The 19,182-nt window shown below is 43.0% G+C and overlaps 2 protein-coding genes across 2 annotated transcripts; both read right to left on the reverse strand.

The window, feature by feature from the left end:
- Positions 1–1,288: 1,288 nt before the first annotated feature.
- Positions 1,289–12,926, reverse strand: LOC133490935 (cytotoxic granule associated RNA binding protein TIA1-like). The gene is made up of 11 exons (XM_061801662.1): positions 12,637–12,926; positions 9,698–9,794; positions 7,815–7,913; positions 7,070–7,124; positions 5,992–6,079; positions 5,787–5,862; positions 5,595–5,700; positions 4,457–4,555; positions 3,738–3,822; positions 3,178–3,462; positions 1,289–2,396 (listed from the first exon to the last, which is right to left on the reverse strand). Exons 1-11 carry the CDS (start codon positions 12,921–12,923, stop codon positions 2,264–2,266), a joined length of 1,410 nt encoding a protein of 469 aa, XP_061657646.1. The 5' UTR covers positions 12,924–12,926; the 3' UTR covers positions 1,289–2,263.
- Positions 12,927–13,692: 766 nt separating this feature from the next.
- Positions 13,693–19,168, reverse strand: dtwd2 (DTW domain containing 2). The gene is made up of 6 exons (XM_061847558.1): positions 18,584–19,168; positions 18,275–18,365; positions 16,891–16,985; positions 16,480–16,678; positions 15,231–15,359; positions 13,693–14,067 (listed from the first exon to the last, which is right to left on the reverse strand). Exons 1-6 carry the CDS (start codon positions 18,751–18,753, stop codon positions 13,888–13,890), a joined length of 864 nt encoding a protein of 287 aa, XP_061703542.1. The 5' UTR covers positions 18,754–19,168; the 3' UTR covers positions 13,693–13,887.
- Between the last annotated feature and the right edge of the window lie 14 nt (positions 19,169–19,182).

A 19,182-nucleotide genomic window follows, 5' to 3' on the forward strand; every position in this document is an offset into this window, starting at 1 on the left:
AGAAAACATTGCACAGACACCTTTGAAAGTTTGTAAAGTTTTTTTTTCCCCCCTGATGAGCTTCATTTACTTGAAGAAAATTTTGTTACAGGCCGACAGTTTTTCGCAAAAAAAGCGATGTAAATATTCTCCCAAACTTCATCACTGGATAAGCAAAAAAACACATTTTCTGTGAATTTTTTTGATGCGTTTCATAATACAGAACTCTGCAAATTGTATTTGATTTGCAAATCCGAGGAAACAAGTTCAATTCGTCGCAGAGACTACAAAATGACCAATGCATTTAGCATGTTTGTTCCCAATGTGAGTCCTTATTTCCCAAAATAGATCTAGTTTTGTTTTTATGACAAAAAATATATATTTTTTTGCTATGTTATGATGATAGTGCTTCACAGCGTGTTTTGGGAAAAGTTAACATGTCATGGAAATCGGGCCCTAGGTAATATGCAAGGTTTCTTGGTAATAACGGTGTTAAAAGTCTTTCCTTTGCATTTTGCCTTTTTAGCCACCACAATCCAACCTGTAAACTATGTCCTCCACTCGATTTGGGAGTACCAAGATGGCGGCCAACTGGCTTCGACCAATCAACATACCGCATATGTGTATGCGCTAGCTAAGGTAAATACTTGTGTTAGTTTACTTTTTTAACCGCAGGTATATGGATAATTTTTTTTTTTTTGACGTAGTGGTCGATTAATGTGTTGTATTTACATGCAGCCTTGGGTTTTGCAGTCAGGACCGAAATCTGCCGTAGACCAAGGACCCCCTTCACGTACTAGCATTGTCCTCTAATAAAATACTCTGCATTCTTTTCACTATTAAAAAACGGCAAATTGTGTAAATGTAATATTTTAACGTGGGTAAAGTAAGACATCCGCACAAGACCTTGCAAAAGTCCAGTACGCAAACGTTGTTTAGGGTTCGGATAATTGCTGGTCTTTGTGTTTGGATTTAGGACATTTGTCAAGGTTGTAAAATTGGAGGGGGGGGGATGCTCAGGGCTTCTAAAATGCAAAAAATAAAAAGCCAAATATTCTTATTTCAGTCATGTACTGCGCACACACTCCTTGCTCACATCACACGCAATCTCATTTTTGCACTTACATTTAAACACTCCTGATTATCTCACTTTTCAAACATTCACAGTCCCATTTCACTTATTTAGACACTCACTCATTTAATTCCTCTCCAAAAATGGCGCTGCGAAATTGCCACTCGACATTCATATCTACGCATATTTACACCTGATCCAAACTCCCAACCGCAAACATATTCACACGCGCCGACGTCCTGAATGAACATCATGTCTTTATACAGATACAATTGAACAGAGCGCTCGGTTATTTACAATAAGACTTCCAAAATGATATTACAAAAGAAGGTGGAATGCAAAAACAAAAACACTTCAAATTGAGTGATCTTTTTCTTTCTTTTTTTTCTTTTCCCTAAGTCGTTGTGCAATATTTGTCTGCCTGGTAAGTAAAGACGAGCGTGGCAGTTCTATTCCCTGCGAGACATTGAAAATCCGATTTAAAAGATAAAAAATAAAGTCGACAGACACTCGATGCGTTCTAAACAAACAAAACAAAACAAAAGAAAAAAAACGTGGGTCCACAGCGTCACTGTAACAAATCCCCCCCCCAAAATTAAAGGAAAGGCAAAAAGCTCTTTATACAACCTCTGGAAAAATAACGACAAAACTAAAAATAGGGTAGACCTTCTTTCAGCTTTGAGAGGAGCATTAGGGTGGTTTGGGGGGGAGGGGGGGGGGCGATAAGAACCAGACTTGTGTGTCAAAGTTCGTGGACACAAAATCTTTCCAGGCCGCTCAGTCCCGTGTACTCTTTGCTTCTTCCTCAGTGATTTCCTACATTTCACAAAATGACTGCCGCACCCTGAGAGCTGGCCGGGACTAACAAGGGAAGGGAGGGGAGGGGGAGGGGGGGGACAACGCGGGTCAAGGGACGGACGGGCATGAAGATCTCTTTGGCTCTGCAAACAAAACCTGGTTGACAGAAAGACCGGAACCTCCTGCTGCCTTCCACTAATCTAAACTGTAGCTGTGCTCAACTTGTAATGTACATCTTGGCCAGGAGGGGGGGGGGGGGGTGATGGCGGAAATGATGCCAGGTGTATTTTTTTTCCTTCTTCCTCTCTTCCGACCATCAGGGCAGATTAAAAAAAAAAAAAAAAAATTATAATGCCAAACCGGGGAGTCCCTAACAAAAAAATAAAATTATGAGTGGCGTCCAGAAGGGCGCGATCAGTGGGTGTGGAAGCCGGCCGTGCCCGCCTGATTGGCGAGCATGGTGCCGTTGACGCCCTGGCCGGGTTCCACCATGCCGCCGTTGCTCACGGCGCCCACGCCGGTCCACCCGGCGCCGGAGGGAAGAGGACTGCACACAGACAAAAAGAAAATAAAGAAATAAAAACAGGAGTTCATGTTTCTACCACAATATTATGCCGGGGGGGATTTGAAGACCTGCTCGAATATTTTCCTCATTCAATTGCGAAACGTAAATACAAAAGAATATATACATTTATTTTGTGGACAATTTTTAAATGTTAAGAGTTGTTCAGGGGATTAAAAAAAAAAACAAAACAAAAAAAAAAACATCTACAGGAGTACAGTGATGCCTCGGTTCTTGACCACAATCCGTTCCAGAAAACGGTTTGAAAAGTGTATTGTTTAAAAACCGAATCGATGTTTCCCATTACAATGAATGGAAAAAGAAATAATGCGTTCCAAGCCTAAAAAATTATGCTTTTTAAAACTATGATTGATACATTTTGTAACATGTAGGTCAAATGGAAAATATATTTCAAATGCATACATTTTCATTCTTATATAATTACGTAATATAAATTTATATTATAAAGATTAATTAAGTTTAAAACATTTTTTAAATACTTCATCATTACGATTTGACTTTGTTCCAGATTTATATTCTTAATCTCACTTCACATTTAATGTCTTTTTCGTTTGAGTTAGGTTTTGCGATATTGCTTTGAGTTGTTCCCCGTAATTTCCGGCCTACAAACCGCGGCTTTCTTCAGAGCCGCCGCGCTAGTTAGCGTTAGCGCCGCCGCGTTAGCACCACCGCGCTAGCGTTAAACTTTCTGTGTACCGAGGCAAGTACGGTAATGACAATTTGCAAGGCTGCAGCCAACACTCACTTGTAGCACTGCTGATCCCAGCTCTGCCCGTAGACACCGTAGCTGGGCACCTGCCAGCCGTTGGGCACGTACTGGCCAATCTGCTGCGTGTTGCCGTACCACTGCCCCCACTGGCTGTAGGGCTGCGCCGCGAAGCTCACCGTGCTCTGCGGCATCTGGACCTGCTGTATGGGGCTGACCAAGTCTGTGGTCTCCTTGCCCCAGTAACACTTGACCACGAAACCCTCCACCGACGTGCCGTTGACGGAGACGATGGCGTGGGCGGCCGCCTCGTGCGAATTGAACCTGCCGCACGCAGACAAAAAGTGTCACTTCTGGTAAAATGCCACAGGACACTAAGACTGGGAAATAAGACCTTAAAACAAAGATTTTTGCCCCCAAATTACAGTGACAAAGACTATTTGACCCTTTTGGTTTGTAGTGACTGGCCAAGTTGTCAATCGTGATCTATCTTTTGGAAACTAGATCCTCTCTGTGCAGCCATGTTGTTCGTGAAACCAGTGGAAGGAATGTGAACGTGTGCCCGGCCTTACCGGACACTTGACGGCTTCAAGACTGACCTGACGAAAGAGTAGCCCTTATCCGGGAAAACGCGGATTTCCATGATTTGTCCAAAAGGCGAAAAGGTCTGTCTCATGATTTGCTCTGTGAGGAGAAAAGAGTTTTGAGTAATAATATCAAAAGGAGACTATCAATTTTGGTCACATTTTCAAAACTCGTTTTTGTCGTGGGCCACATTGGAGTTCCGGTTTCCCCTCATCGGCCCGTTATGACAGTGAAACCATCATAATCTTTGACCGCTTCATCATAATTGAAAATTTTGGTACAGATTTCAACAAAAACCTTGGAAGTTCATATACGTGATTTAGCTTTGCAGGCCAAATAAAATCATGTGGCGGGATGGATCTGGCCCCTATGCCTCCAGTTTGATACCTGTGATTTAGAGTCCGAGAATAACCCATTCATCAATACCGACTCAGGCTAGGTGTCAATTTTGGTCTTGTTGGATCTCAGCGGGGCTTTTGATACAGTAGATCATGACACTATTAATGCTGAACAGGTTGGAAACGTGGGTGGGACAAAATGGAATGCTGCTACCTGCAGGAAAGAAGCTACCTTGTAACCATTGGACGTGCTCGATATCAACAATGGGGTCCCTCAAGGGTCAATTCTTGGACCCCTCCTGTTCAGCCTGTATGCTCCCCTTGGGTCAAAAATTTCAATGGAACCACTGCTTTCCCCACACCAAAACACAATTATCCGCAATACATATCCTTACCCGTGAGGCCTGCCGTGACTCCGCCGCAGTAGACCGTGCAGTTACTGGGACTGGACTGGTTCACCACCTCATCGAAGGAAAGCTGCTTCGTGGTGCTCGCTGCCAAACATGTCATTGAGTTTTTTTTTTTTAAATATTTGTACGATAGACAAAATTGTTAATGTCACCGACAACACTGCCTGTAAATCCTTTGAGAATATTTGAAAGCGCTAATAAATGAATGTGATTGCTTACAAAATTGCGATATTTTTGTAGGACATGCAAGCTAAAAAGTTACAATCAGGTCGTAACTATTTCAATGTCAACAAAATCAACGTTTTAACACAAAACTGACATTTTTGTTGATCATGAGCAGATGCACAAAAGTCCTAATTGCACGGGTGAGGGTACATTTTAGGCCATTCCTTGTTTAAAATGCCAATGCATTCAGGACATCTTTAGAACAATTTTTCACATTTCCTAAATTCACAAATTCTTTAATATTACACAATATCCACAACAAAATTACCACATTTATGCAGATTTAATCCAAATGTTCCTTATCTTCAATTTGGTCAATTCATTCAGGACTTCTTTGGAATTTTATCACATTTCAACAATTGCCACTTCATGAGGTATGAGACAACATTTCCCAAACTAAAATACATATTTACCCCAAATACCTCAACTTTTCCCAGAATTCAAATCAATTCAAACACACTCAAATGCCAAATTAATCAGCATTCCATATTTTCAATCTCAGTGTTTAATTTGATCTAATCTAATCCACATTTTGACTGATTCACAAGATTCAACTTCAAACTGTGCAGTGCATTGTGGGAACTATTTTTTTTTTTTTTAAACAAATTCACATTTTCCATCCCAAATAAATGTACCATTTATTATTCATTAGTTTTACTCTGCTGTCAGCAGCTAGGTTAGCATTGCAAATGAGAATCTGCTCTCAACTGTCTTACCTGGACATATAAAGTTTGGACAATAAAAATAAACGGCCTCTCATTCCACATTTTTCTAACCAATTTAAAATGATCTTAATGTCCTATTCAACTATCTCAACACTTTGATAGATTCTACAGCAATTACATTTCCGCATCCAGTTTCAAGAGAAACTGCAGTCTCCAGTTCTCGCCAAACTCACTTTCGTTGGTGGTTTTGGGCGTGGGCTTTCGTGTGGCCCAGTTGGTCCTGATCTGCCGCCCTCCCAGCCACTGGCCTCCCATCTGCTGGATGGCGTTCTCCGCGTCCTGAACAAATAAAACAACGCCGTCTAATACTCGACTACACGAGTCGTCGGCACTTTGAAACGACGGGGTGAGAATGGAACGCTCACCCATTTGTTGAAGAAGGACACGAAGCCGTAGCCTTTGGACTTGCCGGTGGCCATGTCCTTCACCACCCGGCAATCACTGCAGACAAACGCACACAATTTCCATTAGCTCATCTATGGCATTCCACAATGATTTCAGCATTAAGCTACAGAAAACAACCTGCCAAAGCACCGTGAGCTGCAAATGTGAATGACTGAATTCACTTACGATATTTTCCCAAAAGGACCGAATGCCGCCTTGATGTCGTCCGTGGTGATTTCAGGACTTAGATCCCCGACAAAAACGTGGAAGTGACCTGAAACACCAATTTTCAGCATTTTGTTGTTGTTGTTGACAAAGCGCACACACACAGCTAACAAGTAGCGAGGGATGGGCTTTCAACTGACTTTCCCAAAAGAGGACAAATGATACTTGGGTCTATCGGGTGCCTCCCTACTCATAATATATAAAGTTAAACAACTAAATTACTGCAATTTCTTGCCTATCAACCGTGACTTTTTTTCCACACACTTTCAACCCTGCGGCTTATGCGGTGATGCGGCTAATTTGGGCATTTTTTTTCCAACGGCCGCAAGGGGCCCCTCGAGCGGAAAAGGTGCCAAGGAAGTTACTTTCACCGGTATTTTTTTCTTTTCTTTTTAACCGGCCCTGTTAGCGCTGCGCTAGCCAGTTGCTGCTGTGTCTCAGTGATTTTTACTGGAAAGTTTTATCTTAACTGGCCCTGTTAGCGTTAGCGTCGCGCTAGCGAGTTGCTGCCATGTTACTGCCGCGTCTCAGTGATTAAGGTTTTTTTTTTTTTCCTCTCTTCACCGCCCCTGTGAGTGCTGTCCTACCGTATTGTTACTGTGTAGCTGCCGTGGCTGTTTTTTTTTGTTTTGAAAAATCAGCCCAGTTCATGCTACTGTGTTATTGCTATGTTAAGCTAATCTAAGGTATTAAAAAGTTTGAAAACTCTGTGTACAGTCTTTTTTTTTGTAAATATCTCGTTTCAATGTGGGCACTTGCGGCTTTTACACAGGTGTGGCTTATGTATGTACCAAATGGTATTTCCTTTCCAAATGTAATTTTTTTTTTTTTTTTTTTTAAATTAACAGATTGTGATGTTGCCTTCAAGAGTGAAAATCCTTATATTGCATTTACGGGCACTCGCTGTTTTTCACACATTGCGCTTTACTTCCACAAGACTAGACTGTTTGGATCGTTCAAACCCACTAGCTTTGACCCCAGTGTGGGGGACAATTTCGGACCACCCCTAAACACAATGTTATAATTTATTTGCACGTACTGCTTGTGTCCTTCTTTTGGCTGGTCGGCGTAGTGGCCCAGTTGACCTTGACTTCCTGTAAAAAGACACAATATGGCGACGGCACAGGTGTGAAACATTAGCAAAGAGGCGGAAGCTGTTTTTTTTTCCGATTAGACCACTTGTCACACCACTTTTACTTCTACTCTGATTTCATTTTTTTTTTTTTATATGTGGCTTCTGTTCTGCATCATTACACACCACTACTGATTTATGTAACTTGTACATACCCTCCATAAACTAAACAAGACAGAAAGAATATAAAAATGGGATATTAAGATGTCACACCCTCATAAATCAGGAGAAATGTCAGTCAAAAAAATTTGGAGTAAAAAACGGAAGGAAGTAAGGTCCAAATAACAAGGGACTTACAAACAAGTGAATTTTACGAACTTGTTATACTCCTCAAACGCTCCTTCAATACCTGTTGAGGAATAGAATATTTTCAACTGGATGTTCGTCTTGCTACAAGTGTGGCGTCTAGCGGCAATAAGGTGGTACATCAAATAAATAAAAAGAGAATACACACACACACCAGTTAAAGAGGTAGAAGAGCATCATCATCCTTTAGCCTTTGGCGAGTACAGTAAAACTAGGGGGAGGGGGAGGGGGCCTATTAAGGTTTCAAATGTTTCTTTCCGGGGGAGAGGGGGAGGGGGATTTCATCAAAGTTGGCCCACCCAGCCCGGTCCGAGAGGCCCCCGCCGAGGGAGATAAGATTCCTTACCTTACCCAGAATTTTCCGACCGTTCATGGCCGCTATGGTGGCCATGGCGTGTCTGTGTTCATAGAATTCCACAAAGCAGTAGGGATCGTGACCCGCCGTCTGGAGTGGACAAGATGCACATGTTTACTGACAAATGTGGTAACAAGGGGGCGGGGACGGGGACAAATTTCAAATCCACAAGATTTTCAATCATGGCTGATGCTATCACATATTTTCAGAATTGATTACCGGAATTTCCGGCCTATAAACCGTGACACCTCCCCCCCCCCCCCCACACACACACACACACACGCTTTACGCGGTGATCCGGCTAATTTGTGCATTTTTTTGAACGGTCGCAAGGGGGCACTCAAGTGGAAAAGGCAAAAGTGAGACCGGTGGAATATATGTGCCAAGGAAGTGTCTTTTACCTGTTAGCGCTGCGCTAGCGGGCTAGTGCCGGGTCTCAGTGATTTTTACTGGTATGTCATTTTATTTATTTATAATCCGAGCCTGTTATAGCGGCGCTAGCGTAAAAGTCTGTGTACCGTCTTTGTAAATATCTTGTGCTTCAATGTGGGCACTTGCGGCTTTTACATTACTACATCGTATGTATGTACTAAATTATATTTCCCTTACAAATGTATTGGGTGAGGCTTATAACCAGATGCATTCTGAAGGCCGGGAATTATGGTATTATACTGATTAACAATTAATTGGATTAAAAAAAAATATCATGCACCATTAAACAATGTGGAGTGCAAGTGTTATTAATTTTATCCATTCGAGGTGGCCCGTCCTGACATTTTATGGCAGCATCGGTGACTGACTAATTTAGTACAGATTATACAGATATTGCACCTAAATGTGGCCATCGGTACTTTTTTTTTTTTTTTTTTAAGTTTGTTGAAAAACAGTAAATTAAAATGCATCAAAAGCTGTCTCTATCCTTGAGCGCATTACCGTGTTCTACAATAAAAAAGTTGATATCAGTTATTATCTGTGACATAATGCTAGACTGAGGAAACTCTGTCCCTTTTCTGGACTTTCATCCTGGCTCCCCTCCATTTCTCCAACTTAGCTTTCCATGCAGGCCCGTGCAGAGATTTTACTTTGTCCTTTTCAAGTCTTTTATCATTTCAGACCTATTTTCAATTCTAAATTAGAAACTGCTTTAAAACAAATGAACTGTATTGTAAAGCAATTTCCTAACCTTTATACCTTACCGCCAAACAAGACTGTCACAAACGTAAAAATGCATGATGTCATAACCTTGCTTAAATTTAGACAAAACTGTGTGAAATTTGAACCGGTTAAGTTTACAAGCAGTAAGAAGTGGAAACAAAGCCTAATTGTACCTAGGGCCATCCATCAGAACAACATTGAATTGTTCCGCCTGTCACTACACGTCACTGGCATAATGACGACAAAGCGTCATTATTTGTCACAATTATATGATTTTCACAACAATTAAGAGAAAAATGTATAATTCCCTGCAGCACACCTGTTTATCTCAAGGCAGGTTTGGAAATCGCTGTTGAGTATTGTATCGTAGTGGGAAGCCAAAATTAGTAAACTGCAGGGGGTACCAAGAACGGATTAACCGCTATCGTTTGTCAGCGCCATATATACAGAACTAAGGCTGTTTCAAGCAGGGAAAACGGGACAATCAGTCCTGTGAGGGGGGAAAACCAGGATTCTATTTGAGCTCCAGTGTTTACTCAAGTCGATAACACACCCTTGCGATAAATTGGAACACGGTGTCAATTAGTCATTTTTCCATCTGAACCGACACTAAACACCGCACTGAAAGAAGTCCACTATTTGATCGCCGGTGCTAGATTTCATGGACTGAAACGGCGACTTGAGAGAAGAATCCCCCACGGGCGATTCACGGAACTCACATCGACAATCATTTTACAGCTCTTGCAGGGTCCGATCTGGCCAAAGAGCTCCAGGACGAGGGCTTCCGTCACATCTCGCGACAGGTTCCCCACATACCTGCGCAAGAAAACAAGAGATGGGATTACTAAGAGAGAAAAAGTTGAATTATTGTGAAGTGATGATCGGTGTCATGTGGGCCGGGGGTCCCCAACCAGAGAACACAGAGATTGAACCAGAAATATTTTAGAAACCCTTCAGTTGTGTTACGGAAATTGGTGTGAGAGTTCAAATTTCTGACTATCACCAAGGCAGTGAAGTGTCTAAATCTGTATGAGCGAGTCGAGAGGGTTGGGGCGCTCGCAAAAGGGAGCCGGGACGACGGGTTTGTGTGGAGGCGCGAGGCAGACGTGTTTACAGCCGACTGTAACCATTCGTCGTCCCAATAAAGACGTACTTGATCGATCCACAAGGATCCTGATATGAGGCCGGCTACAATATTTTACTGATTGTCAGGGTCAGAAAAAGGTATTTGGTAAAATTCAGTTGCATTCACATGTACATCTATAAAAAAACTCATCTTGCTCTGACGATATGGCACAGGTGTCAAACTCAAGGCCCGGGGGGCCAGATTTGGCCTGGCACATGCTTTTATGTGGCCCGCAAAGCCAAATCTAGAGTGTCAAGTTCTGTGATTCTTGAAAAAAAATGATAAAGTTGAGATTTTACAAGCATTTTTTTGTGTTACCAAACGTGAACAGTTGAAAAACACATTACACCTTGATTTGTGATTCAAAAACTAGTTCATAAATTGTTGATGTAAATATGGTGAGATGATAAAATATTTTTGTTCTGCAGTCATAACGGCCCTCTGAGGGAAACGGGAACAATAATGTGGCCCGTGAGAAAAATGAGTTTTGACACCCCTGCGATATGGGAACAGAATAAGCCCGCAATCTAGCAAAAAAATGAAGGGAACAGGCAACAACTAAATCCAGTGTAATTAGAACCAAATATAATAAAATATATAAAAAAATTGAAATTTAATGCTTTGCAACCAAAATTGTAACTTACAAGATATGGTTTGTATAAAAAAACTAATAAATAAATTTGGTTATAAATACAAGACCTTTACAATTTAAGACTTCTCATTATGACTTATAATTCAGTCACGACTGTGGGCATTTACTTTCGATAATCGGAATTCAAACATTCACTGCCACCGACGAAAATATGAGTCGAGTCCATTTTGTAACACGGGGGAGCCCAATGGGTCGATCGCGATCTACAAGTCGATCTTGAGGCAGTTATGGTCGATCGCGTGCCCGAAAAAAAAAAAAAAAAAAAAATCAATAACTAAAAAGACATCATCTACCTCGTTGCTCGATTCATGTGTGGCCAATACATTGATTGCACGGTTAGACTGATTGACAATCGGTTTGAGCAATCCTGGCCTCGTCTGACAAGTGCACATAAATGCGTGATCGAGCAAGCTGGCTAATTCACAGAAGAGGATCTTCCCCAGCTTGTTTGTAAAATCCAGGCTTCAACACGGCTGTAATGTCACGAGGGGGCAATAGATGGCAGCGTTGCATTGCTTTGGATTTGCATTTAACGGGAACCAAATAGATTGGGGGTGAATCTTGGCTTGTTACAATCTCAAGGGAGAAAAATGCTAACACATCGAAGTCAAACAAGTTCAGGCAATTCAAACAGCACGCTAAAAACAGTTTGCCGCTGTCGCCAATAGACTGTTTCCATTGTGTGAATGAGGAAGGCTGTTGGAAAAAAAACAAAATTTTTGATCAATTTGAGCAATGCAATGAATCAACATGACAAATATGCTTTAGTAGTAAATCCATAAATAACTGCAATCAACAGGTGTTTGCCAGTCTTGATCTTGTTGTTTCATGGTGAGATGCCCATCACTGTTCTGCTTGACAGGTTTCTTTTCACAAAAAAAAAAAAAAAACTCTTGCTCTACTAGTGATTAAAGAACTGACAATGCATGAAAAACGTAAATCTTGCTTTTGTTGTTTTATGGTGTCACGAAAGCAAAAACTATTATCAAAGCCACTCCGCTGGATATGTTCATATTCACACCAAAAAAGTGATATTCATGTTGCACTGCTGATTACTAAAGTGTATAAAAAGTGTGAAAGACGAGTGTCTACTCTTGGTAGTTTCAATGCTTTAATTATGATAGAACACGATATTTTGTGGATCTTGAAAGATGAGTGAAAATGAGCTAAAATGCCAGTTATACCGGTTTGAAAACAGCCGGCAGTAAACGAGGTAATGGGGGTATTTCACAGGTTCAGAAGCAGGAATAAGATTAGATTTAATTATCTTTAATAGTGATATTGCACAATGAGTATGCAATGCTTGTAAAGTGTTTTGGAACCATGGTTCAACATATCCTTGGACAAATTGATTGACTTTCGCGGAGGGCATCGGGTCCCACTCGTCCGCGAATAGCGAGGCTTTAATTCAAATGCTTCTAATTTGACCTGAACTTACCTCGAGCTGCTTTTAAAATAGCACAGAGCTAATCTTAAACCAGGAAATACCAACCAGTTTTCATCCCGAACATTGCTTAGCTAGCTAGTATATAAATGAATTTAACCACATATCCGCGAAGAGTCAAACAACAAAGCGACGCGGACAAAAAAAAAGAAACATAAAAGGCCTCAAATGCTCGATTTTTTTAATTGCTCGCTCTGATATTAGCTTCTAAGCATACCACAACATATTCTTTGTAAAAACGGACATTTTCTCTCCAATTCTATCAAGTTGTAAAAACAACCAAAAAATAAACGACATTATACCGGTTTATTGTGTGATTTTGTAGACGTTTTGAGTCCCCGGGTGATGGGTGCAATTAGCACGTTAGCTTCATGTTACGTGAGCAACACAAGCGAGGCTAAGCTAAGCTAAGCTAAGACGAGCGAAGCGCACTCACAGGGTTTTGGGCTGCTCGTCGTCCATCCTGCTTTCAAACTTTGCTGGCCAACACCGAGTCGCAAACGCAGTGGCGGGAGGCAAGTCCGCGACCGTCGTGGGCAGCAGCCGGTGACACCGTCTCCGCTCGTGTTTTTTTTTTGTGTGTGGCGCAGTACGAAGACGATAATGCCGCCGAGGCTGACGAGGGTGGTGGTGAGGGGGGGGTAGAGAAGCTCCGGTGCGAACAATGGGGCAGCCGACAAAGATGGCGCAGCGCGGGGCCCTGTGCTGACGACGAAGGCGCATGCGCGACGCTACGGCTTGAAAATAAAGAAATACAGTACAAGAATAATTTAACGAAATGGTCGTCAGTTTCTCACTGATGATAACCCCTCAAAAAAACACACATTACTATTTTTTAAATCATATTTCTCGGCTAAAAATGTAGTTAAATGACATCAACACCGCGGAAAACAAAGCTGGACACTTATTGAGCTCGGTATACTCGTCTGTATTGGTTAAAAACAGTCACGTGGTTAACGGAAGCCATGTTGTTTCTGATCCCGGAAGTCCCTTGAATCAACAGTGGCGATTATGGATTATTATAGCGATTTATGGCATATTGGGTTGTTTGTGGTCCTAAAATGAGGCTGTTTTATTTATAGCATTACAGCATTGATGGTCCTAAACTGAGGCTATTTTCTTTACAGCAATGTTTTATTAAACTGGGAGGCATTGTGATGAGTAATTACGATTGACATTTATTAAATTACAGTTATTGTTCATGTTTTTATTGACTCCCAAAGAATAATGTTTGTAAGCGGTGTGTGTGTGGTGGAAGAGGGGAGTTGCGCTGCCAAAATATTATTATTGTTATAATGTGACAACTTGTAAAGTTCATCAACCTACAGTATTACTAGCATTATGATTGCAGACAAGTGATGCGTTTTGAATTCATAACGTTACCCTTTTTTAATGTTTTTTTTGACTGTCAACTCAATTAGTGAGTGGTAATAAACAAACCAAATAATAGCTTAAAAACCTTGCACTCTTTATTATTCTAAACTTTATGAAGATACCCAGTATGTTGTACAAAATACAAACAAGAATGGTTAAAAGTGCTATTTAAAAAAATGATTTATTCAAATAAATAAATCAGCATCAAATAAAAAAAAAAAATAGCAGAGAAAAAAATAAGATAGTGTCCCTTCAAAATTGACCCCCTACGCCCCCGCGAAAAAAAAGTGACCGTTCGCCCGAACAACGGCGATCATCTCAGCAGGCAGTTGCGGTCGCTCACGAGCTTCTCCAGCCTCTTGATCTTGCGCTTGTTCTTGGGCATGGTTTTGTCGTACATGCCGTTCTTCAGCAGGTGCTCCTTGCTGTGGTGCACCTGAGCGCCGTGCTCCAGCTGGAAGGTGCACAAGGCCTTCAGCGGCCTCAGCAGCACCTTGGATACAAAACGGATTCTGTTGTCGCCGAGGCCGGGGGGGGGGGGGGTTACCGTCTCGCTTCAACGTTCGCAGATAGAAATCGAGAAGTGCAGTTGTACCTCGACTTACAGGTTTCGCTTGTTACGCGACCCGAGCTCACAACTCAATTCGGTGCTACCCATCCATCCATCCATTTTCTTTGACGCTTATCCTCAAGGGGGGGGGGGGGGTGTCACGCTGGAGCCTATCCCAGCTGTCAACGGGCAGGAGGGGTGGGTACACCCTGAACCGGTTGCCAGCCAATCGCGGGCCACGTGGAGACAAACAGCCGCACTCACGATCGCACCAAGGGGCAATTTAGTCTTCAATTAATGTTGCATGTTGTATGGATACCCTCGTGAGGATAAGCTGCTGAGAAAATGGATGGATGGATTACTTTACAGCACAGGTGTCAAACTCAAGGCCCGGGGGCCAGATCTGGCCCGGCACATGATTTTATGTGGCCCGCGAAGCTAAAACTAGTGTCAATTTCTGATTCTTTTAAATATCTGTACCAAAATTTCAAAACGTCATATATCATAAATGATAAAGTTGAGATATTACAAGCAATTTTGTGCAACCAAATGTGAAAAAACACATTACCCTTGATTTTTGGTTCCGAAAGTAGTTCATAAATTGTTGATGTAAATATGATGAGATGGTTAAATATTTTTGTTCCACAGTCATGACGGCCCTCTGAGGGAAACCGTAACAAAATTTGTGGGCCATGAGAAAAATGAGTTTGACACCCCTGCTGTACAGTTTTCCACGTCTATTTGCTGAGAGGAATTGACTAACACTCAAAAAGGTGTGTCATTGTCGAGCGACCACAAGATGGCACCAAAAGACTCTTGTTCTATTAGACAAGGTGAGGCCTTGATGAAAGGAAGTTCCTTCCCTCACTTCTACATGGTTTCTTGGACCAAAGGCACCGTATCAATAACCCAGCCAATCGCAGTTACGCTTTCTTAGTCACGTGACGTCACGTACTAAGAAAGCGGAAGTGGATGGGCTGGCTGTTCGGTTCTGACCTGAAGCAACCCTGCCCGGTGGCAAAGCTGTGTTAGCGGAAGCGGTAAGAAGCCACTTCGACAAAATGATTGGATCAAATTTGACAGGTTAAGCCCTCGACGGTGTGTACCTCTTGGAAGATGTCATTGCACTCCAGGATGGACAGCGCGACCGCGGCGCACTCCAGCGTGGACAGGCAGATGTTGGACGGCTGCGTGCGGATCACGTACTGGCTCAGCAGACTTCGGTTAAGCTGCACCTGATATCGGGACACACACCGCTAGGGACAGCAACCATGACGTGCAAAGATTCCTTCATGCTAAACAATCCCGCTGCAATGTTACAACCTAAGCGGCAGAAATTTGAACATAGTGAAGTAACACATGGAGACAGACAATAAAACAAATTTGTTTCAAAATCTCTTCAACCATGTCACTATCCATTTCATCCATCCATTTTCCTAGCCGCTTATCCTCACAAACTCGGATGCACGACCAATAAAGAAAGCTAAAACATGACCTGCCGAGCCACTCAACGGACAGACTAGCTAACGGGTTAGCAGAGTCTAAACTCTCGTTCACCGCCGCCCACGTCACTCACCAGGCCGGGCTTCGAATGAGACTGGCGTCCCCAAGTGGACAAAAGTAGTACATGCACCTCACATGCGTCATTGCAGTTAATAACAAGTTAATAATAGTATAATAGTAATAGTTTAACAGTTAATGAGCCTTATTACGTTCATCCATCTTCTTAGCCGCTTATCCTCACAAGGGTCGCGGGAATGCTGGAGCCTATCCCAGCTGTCAATGGGCAGGAAGCGGGGTCCACCCAGAACCGGTCGCCGGCCAATCGCAGGGCACATAGAGACAAACAGCCGCACTCGCAATCACACCTAGGGGCAATTCTAGAGTGTCCGATTAATGTTGGATGTGTTTGGGATGTGGGAGGAAACCGTAGTGCCCACCCGGAAAAAAAAACACCCGGAAAAAACCCACCCAGGCACGGGGAGAACATGCAAACTCCACACAGGCGGGTCCGGGATTGAACTCGGGACCTCAGAACTGTGAGGCTGATCCAGCGTGCCGCCGCCATGTCACTATTGTTTTTATAAAGTACAATAACACAGAGTGCCATTTTCATATTAAAAAATATTCCATATTTGTGTTTGGGTTTTCTTGTAGGCTGAAACAGCATAATGGCATTCAATGGAATGAACAAGACTCATGGAAATTGACACTTTAGATTTGGCTTGGCGGGCCGCATAAAATCACGCGGCGGCCCAGATCTGGCCCCCGGGCCTCGAGTTTGACACCTGCGATATTGGGGATAGGGAGCGATTCGGAACGGAGCCACACAGTCATTATAGTCACTCCACGCACCTGCTTGGGGAAGTGCAGGATGCTGTTTTTGAGGAAAATGTTTTTGGCCTGGCTCCAAGTGCCATCGATGAGGATGATGTTATGCGTCGCACCGCCCTCTCTCGGCACCGGCGCCAACTCTTCCAAGTTCTGCGAGTTGGGGCCCGGGTAAAGGATCAGAGTCCGGCTGTCCCGGCACACTTCGGCCAGCTCCGGGTTCCTGAGACAAAGGGAGAAAAAGTCGATCGGAAACCACGGCGCGGTAAATACATCAACCCCCTTTCAAAGGCGGCGTTTTTAAATCAAACTACAACCGGAGTGGAAATTTCCAGAAATTCTGCTGGATCCAATTTTCTGGAACTCGCGCCCGAGTCTTTGCGGGATCTCTGCGCGAAAGAGGCCTGATGGCGACGCCAAGTGAGGGCTGCTTACTTGGCTTCGTTAAAGCGTCTCCCGATAATGACGTTGCACTTCCCCGGCGGTAAACACGCGGCGAGAAGTGGCACCGTGCGAAGAACTCGGCTTTCCTGGAAAAAAAACAAAACAAAAAAAAAACACAAAACTAAATTTACACTCGTGTAAGATTTAAAAAAAAAAAAAATACTCTGGCAATTCATGACTTGCCTTGGTTTCTCTATACAATTTATTTTAGATCAAAAATAAAAACTGGGAAAAAAAAAACTCATTGGGGAGTGTATACTCTGTGTACATATACTGTAATTATATTGCAATGTCGGTTTTGCGCGGTGGGCTTAAATCACATCTGCTAGCGCTAAAGATTTTGAAGGTCTTAAGCAGATTAGACTGACATCGCGACACAAAGGGGTGAAATCTGACTGGAGGGGGAGGAAAAAAATGCAGCATCAACATACTGGAAGCAGTACCGCCAAGGGAAACACTATGAAAATAATAGATAGCATGTTGGCAATACTTAAAGGTCCACTGTCATGAAAAGTATGATTTTTTACTATGTTATTAATGAAAAAAAAAAAGCAGCCGGAATGGACCCATCTGTATTTTTCCCCCACCACACAACATGATTTTGATGCATATAGCTTTTTGTTTTGGCTCTTTGTTCCTTCATGTCAGCCAAAATGCCGGCTCGTTGTATCGCTGGATATTGTTCAAAAACTCAGGAGGCCGGATTCATTCTTCACGCTTTTTAAAAAGACCCGGTTCGTCGTGAAAAATGGATTACGCGGGTGCGAAGGACGAGAGCGTCGTGGGTTCCAAATAACAGGTAGGTGTGTAGGTACGGCTACTAAAAAAAAAATAATAGCTTGGGGGCGGGGGACGTAATCCTCTAAGAACGTAACAAAAGATCCGAGCGTGTAAGTCAGGGGTGCTAGGTTCGTCCGAGCTGACTCATACATACTGCCTGGGAGTCTGTTGTTAGTTAGAAGTGATCCGCATATCATCTAAATATGTCCCGAAACGAGAGGGTAATATTGCCCCGGTCACTTCACTCGATTGTGAGACGTTTGAAAAGAGCTTCCGTGTCCCACAGTAGGTGGGCGAGGCGTGTTTTCGACGGCGAATGTCCTGGCGTGACGTCATGAACAGACGATGCGAGGCAATATGGCTACCACTTGGATGTCGAATGAGACTTGCGCAACTGGAAGACGCGCTCTCCGCTCATGTTTATTTTTTCATGTGGGCATTGAAGTGAATGTTATGTATTTTTCACAACAATATCAATTTTAGAATGTTTACAGGCATGACGGTGGACCTTTAAATAGAATTTTGTAGAACAACAAGATGTCGTTCGGTGTTTAACCAGCAAAGAACGACTGAAATAATGGCGGTAAGGGCTCACCTCTGCAGGGTGCTGGACGATGTAGAGACATGTGGACACTTCCAGAGGTTGTGCGGGTAGGAACGGGCACAGACACACCTTCTGTGGGCGACTACATGATGGGAGGAGGACACATCATTAAACCAGCCGTCATTTCTTTCTCTTTAGTTTCACTACCAGAGCAAAGAAATGGTTGAATGGCGAGCACTGAAATTAAAAAATAAAAAACAGGCCAATGGCGGCCTTGTTTTTGCCGGGCTGGGCTACTCTGGTTGGGCTCCCTTCGCTTAGCATTAGCTTAGCTTCGCTCACCGTCACAAATCTGCTCACCGGCACCGTGAACACGTCGGTCTTCGCTCGCTAACCTCGACCGGCAGCGCCGCCAGGTCGCCGAACGCGTCGCCCAAGCGGTCGTCGTCGCTCGAGGTGTCCGTGGAGTCGTCGTCCTTCGCGGGGGAGGCCGGGAAGGGAGGCGGCGGGCTGGAGGAGACGCGCTCCATTGCGAGGAGCTAGCTTTTTAGCTCGAATGGCTACAAACAAGCGAGCTGATCGACAGCTGCTCAACACTCAGGACCGGGGGAGAAACTTGCACGATCTGTATTGGATATTATTTTTTATTGACAGCAAAAGAAATTAATCACCATTTCCTGATTTCCATCATGAAACTCTTCCATTTGTCTCATGGGTTGTATTTTGTAATTTACGGTTGTTTTGGAAACATTTTGAATCCCTGTTCATCATAAACCAAAGAATGTGTGTGGGGGGGGGGGGGACAAAAATCATATTTCATCAGATTCACACAACCTATAAGGACCTTGTAACGTGAATTATGAGATTTGTTTTTAAATCTTACATTTTAAAAGATTACTGAAAAATGCAAAGACCGAGAACTGATTTGCACTCTGGACCATAAAGTTGTTGTTTACCCA

Source organism: Syngnathoides biaculeatus, chromosome 17, assembly GCF_019802595.1.
Source record: "Syngnathoides biaculeatus isolate LvHL_M chromosome 17, ASM1980259v1, whole genome shotgun sequence".
Lineage (NCBI taxonomy): Eukaryota > Metazoa > Chordata > Actinopteri > Syngnathiformes > Syngnathidae > Syngnathoides > Syngnathoides biaculeatus.

Excerpts from the sequence above, each read along its gene's own strand:
- LOC133490935 (XM_061801662.1), bottom strand. The coding sequence starts at position 12,923 with ATGCGCCTTCGTCGTCAGCACAGGGCCCCGCGCTGCGCCATCTTTGTC. Across the intron at positions 5,863-5,991 it reads GGTCCTTTTGGGAAAATATC|TGATTGCCGGGTGGTGAAGG; the intron begins GTAAGTGAATTC and ends GTTTGTCTGCAG. Across the intron at positions 3,823-4,456 it reads AGTCACGGCAGGCCTCACGG|AGCAAATCATGAGACAGACC; the intron begins GTAAGGATATGT and ends TTCTCCTCACAG.
- dtwd2 (XM_061847558.1), bottom strand. The coding sequence starts at position 18,753 with ATGGAGCGCGTCTCCTCCAGCCCGCCGCCTCCCTTCCCGGCCTCCCCC. Across the intron at positions 16,986-18,274 it reads TCGTCCAGCACCCTGCAGAG|GAAAGCCGAGTTCTTCGCAC; the intron begins GTGAGCCCTTAC and ends TTTTTTTTCCAG. Across the intron at positions 15,360-16,479 it reads TCCTGCACTTCCCCAAGCAG|GTGCAGCTTAACCGAAGTCT; the intron begins GTGCGTGGAGTG and ends TCCCGATATCAG.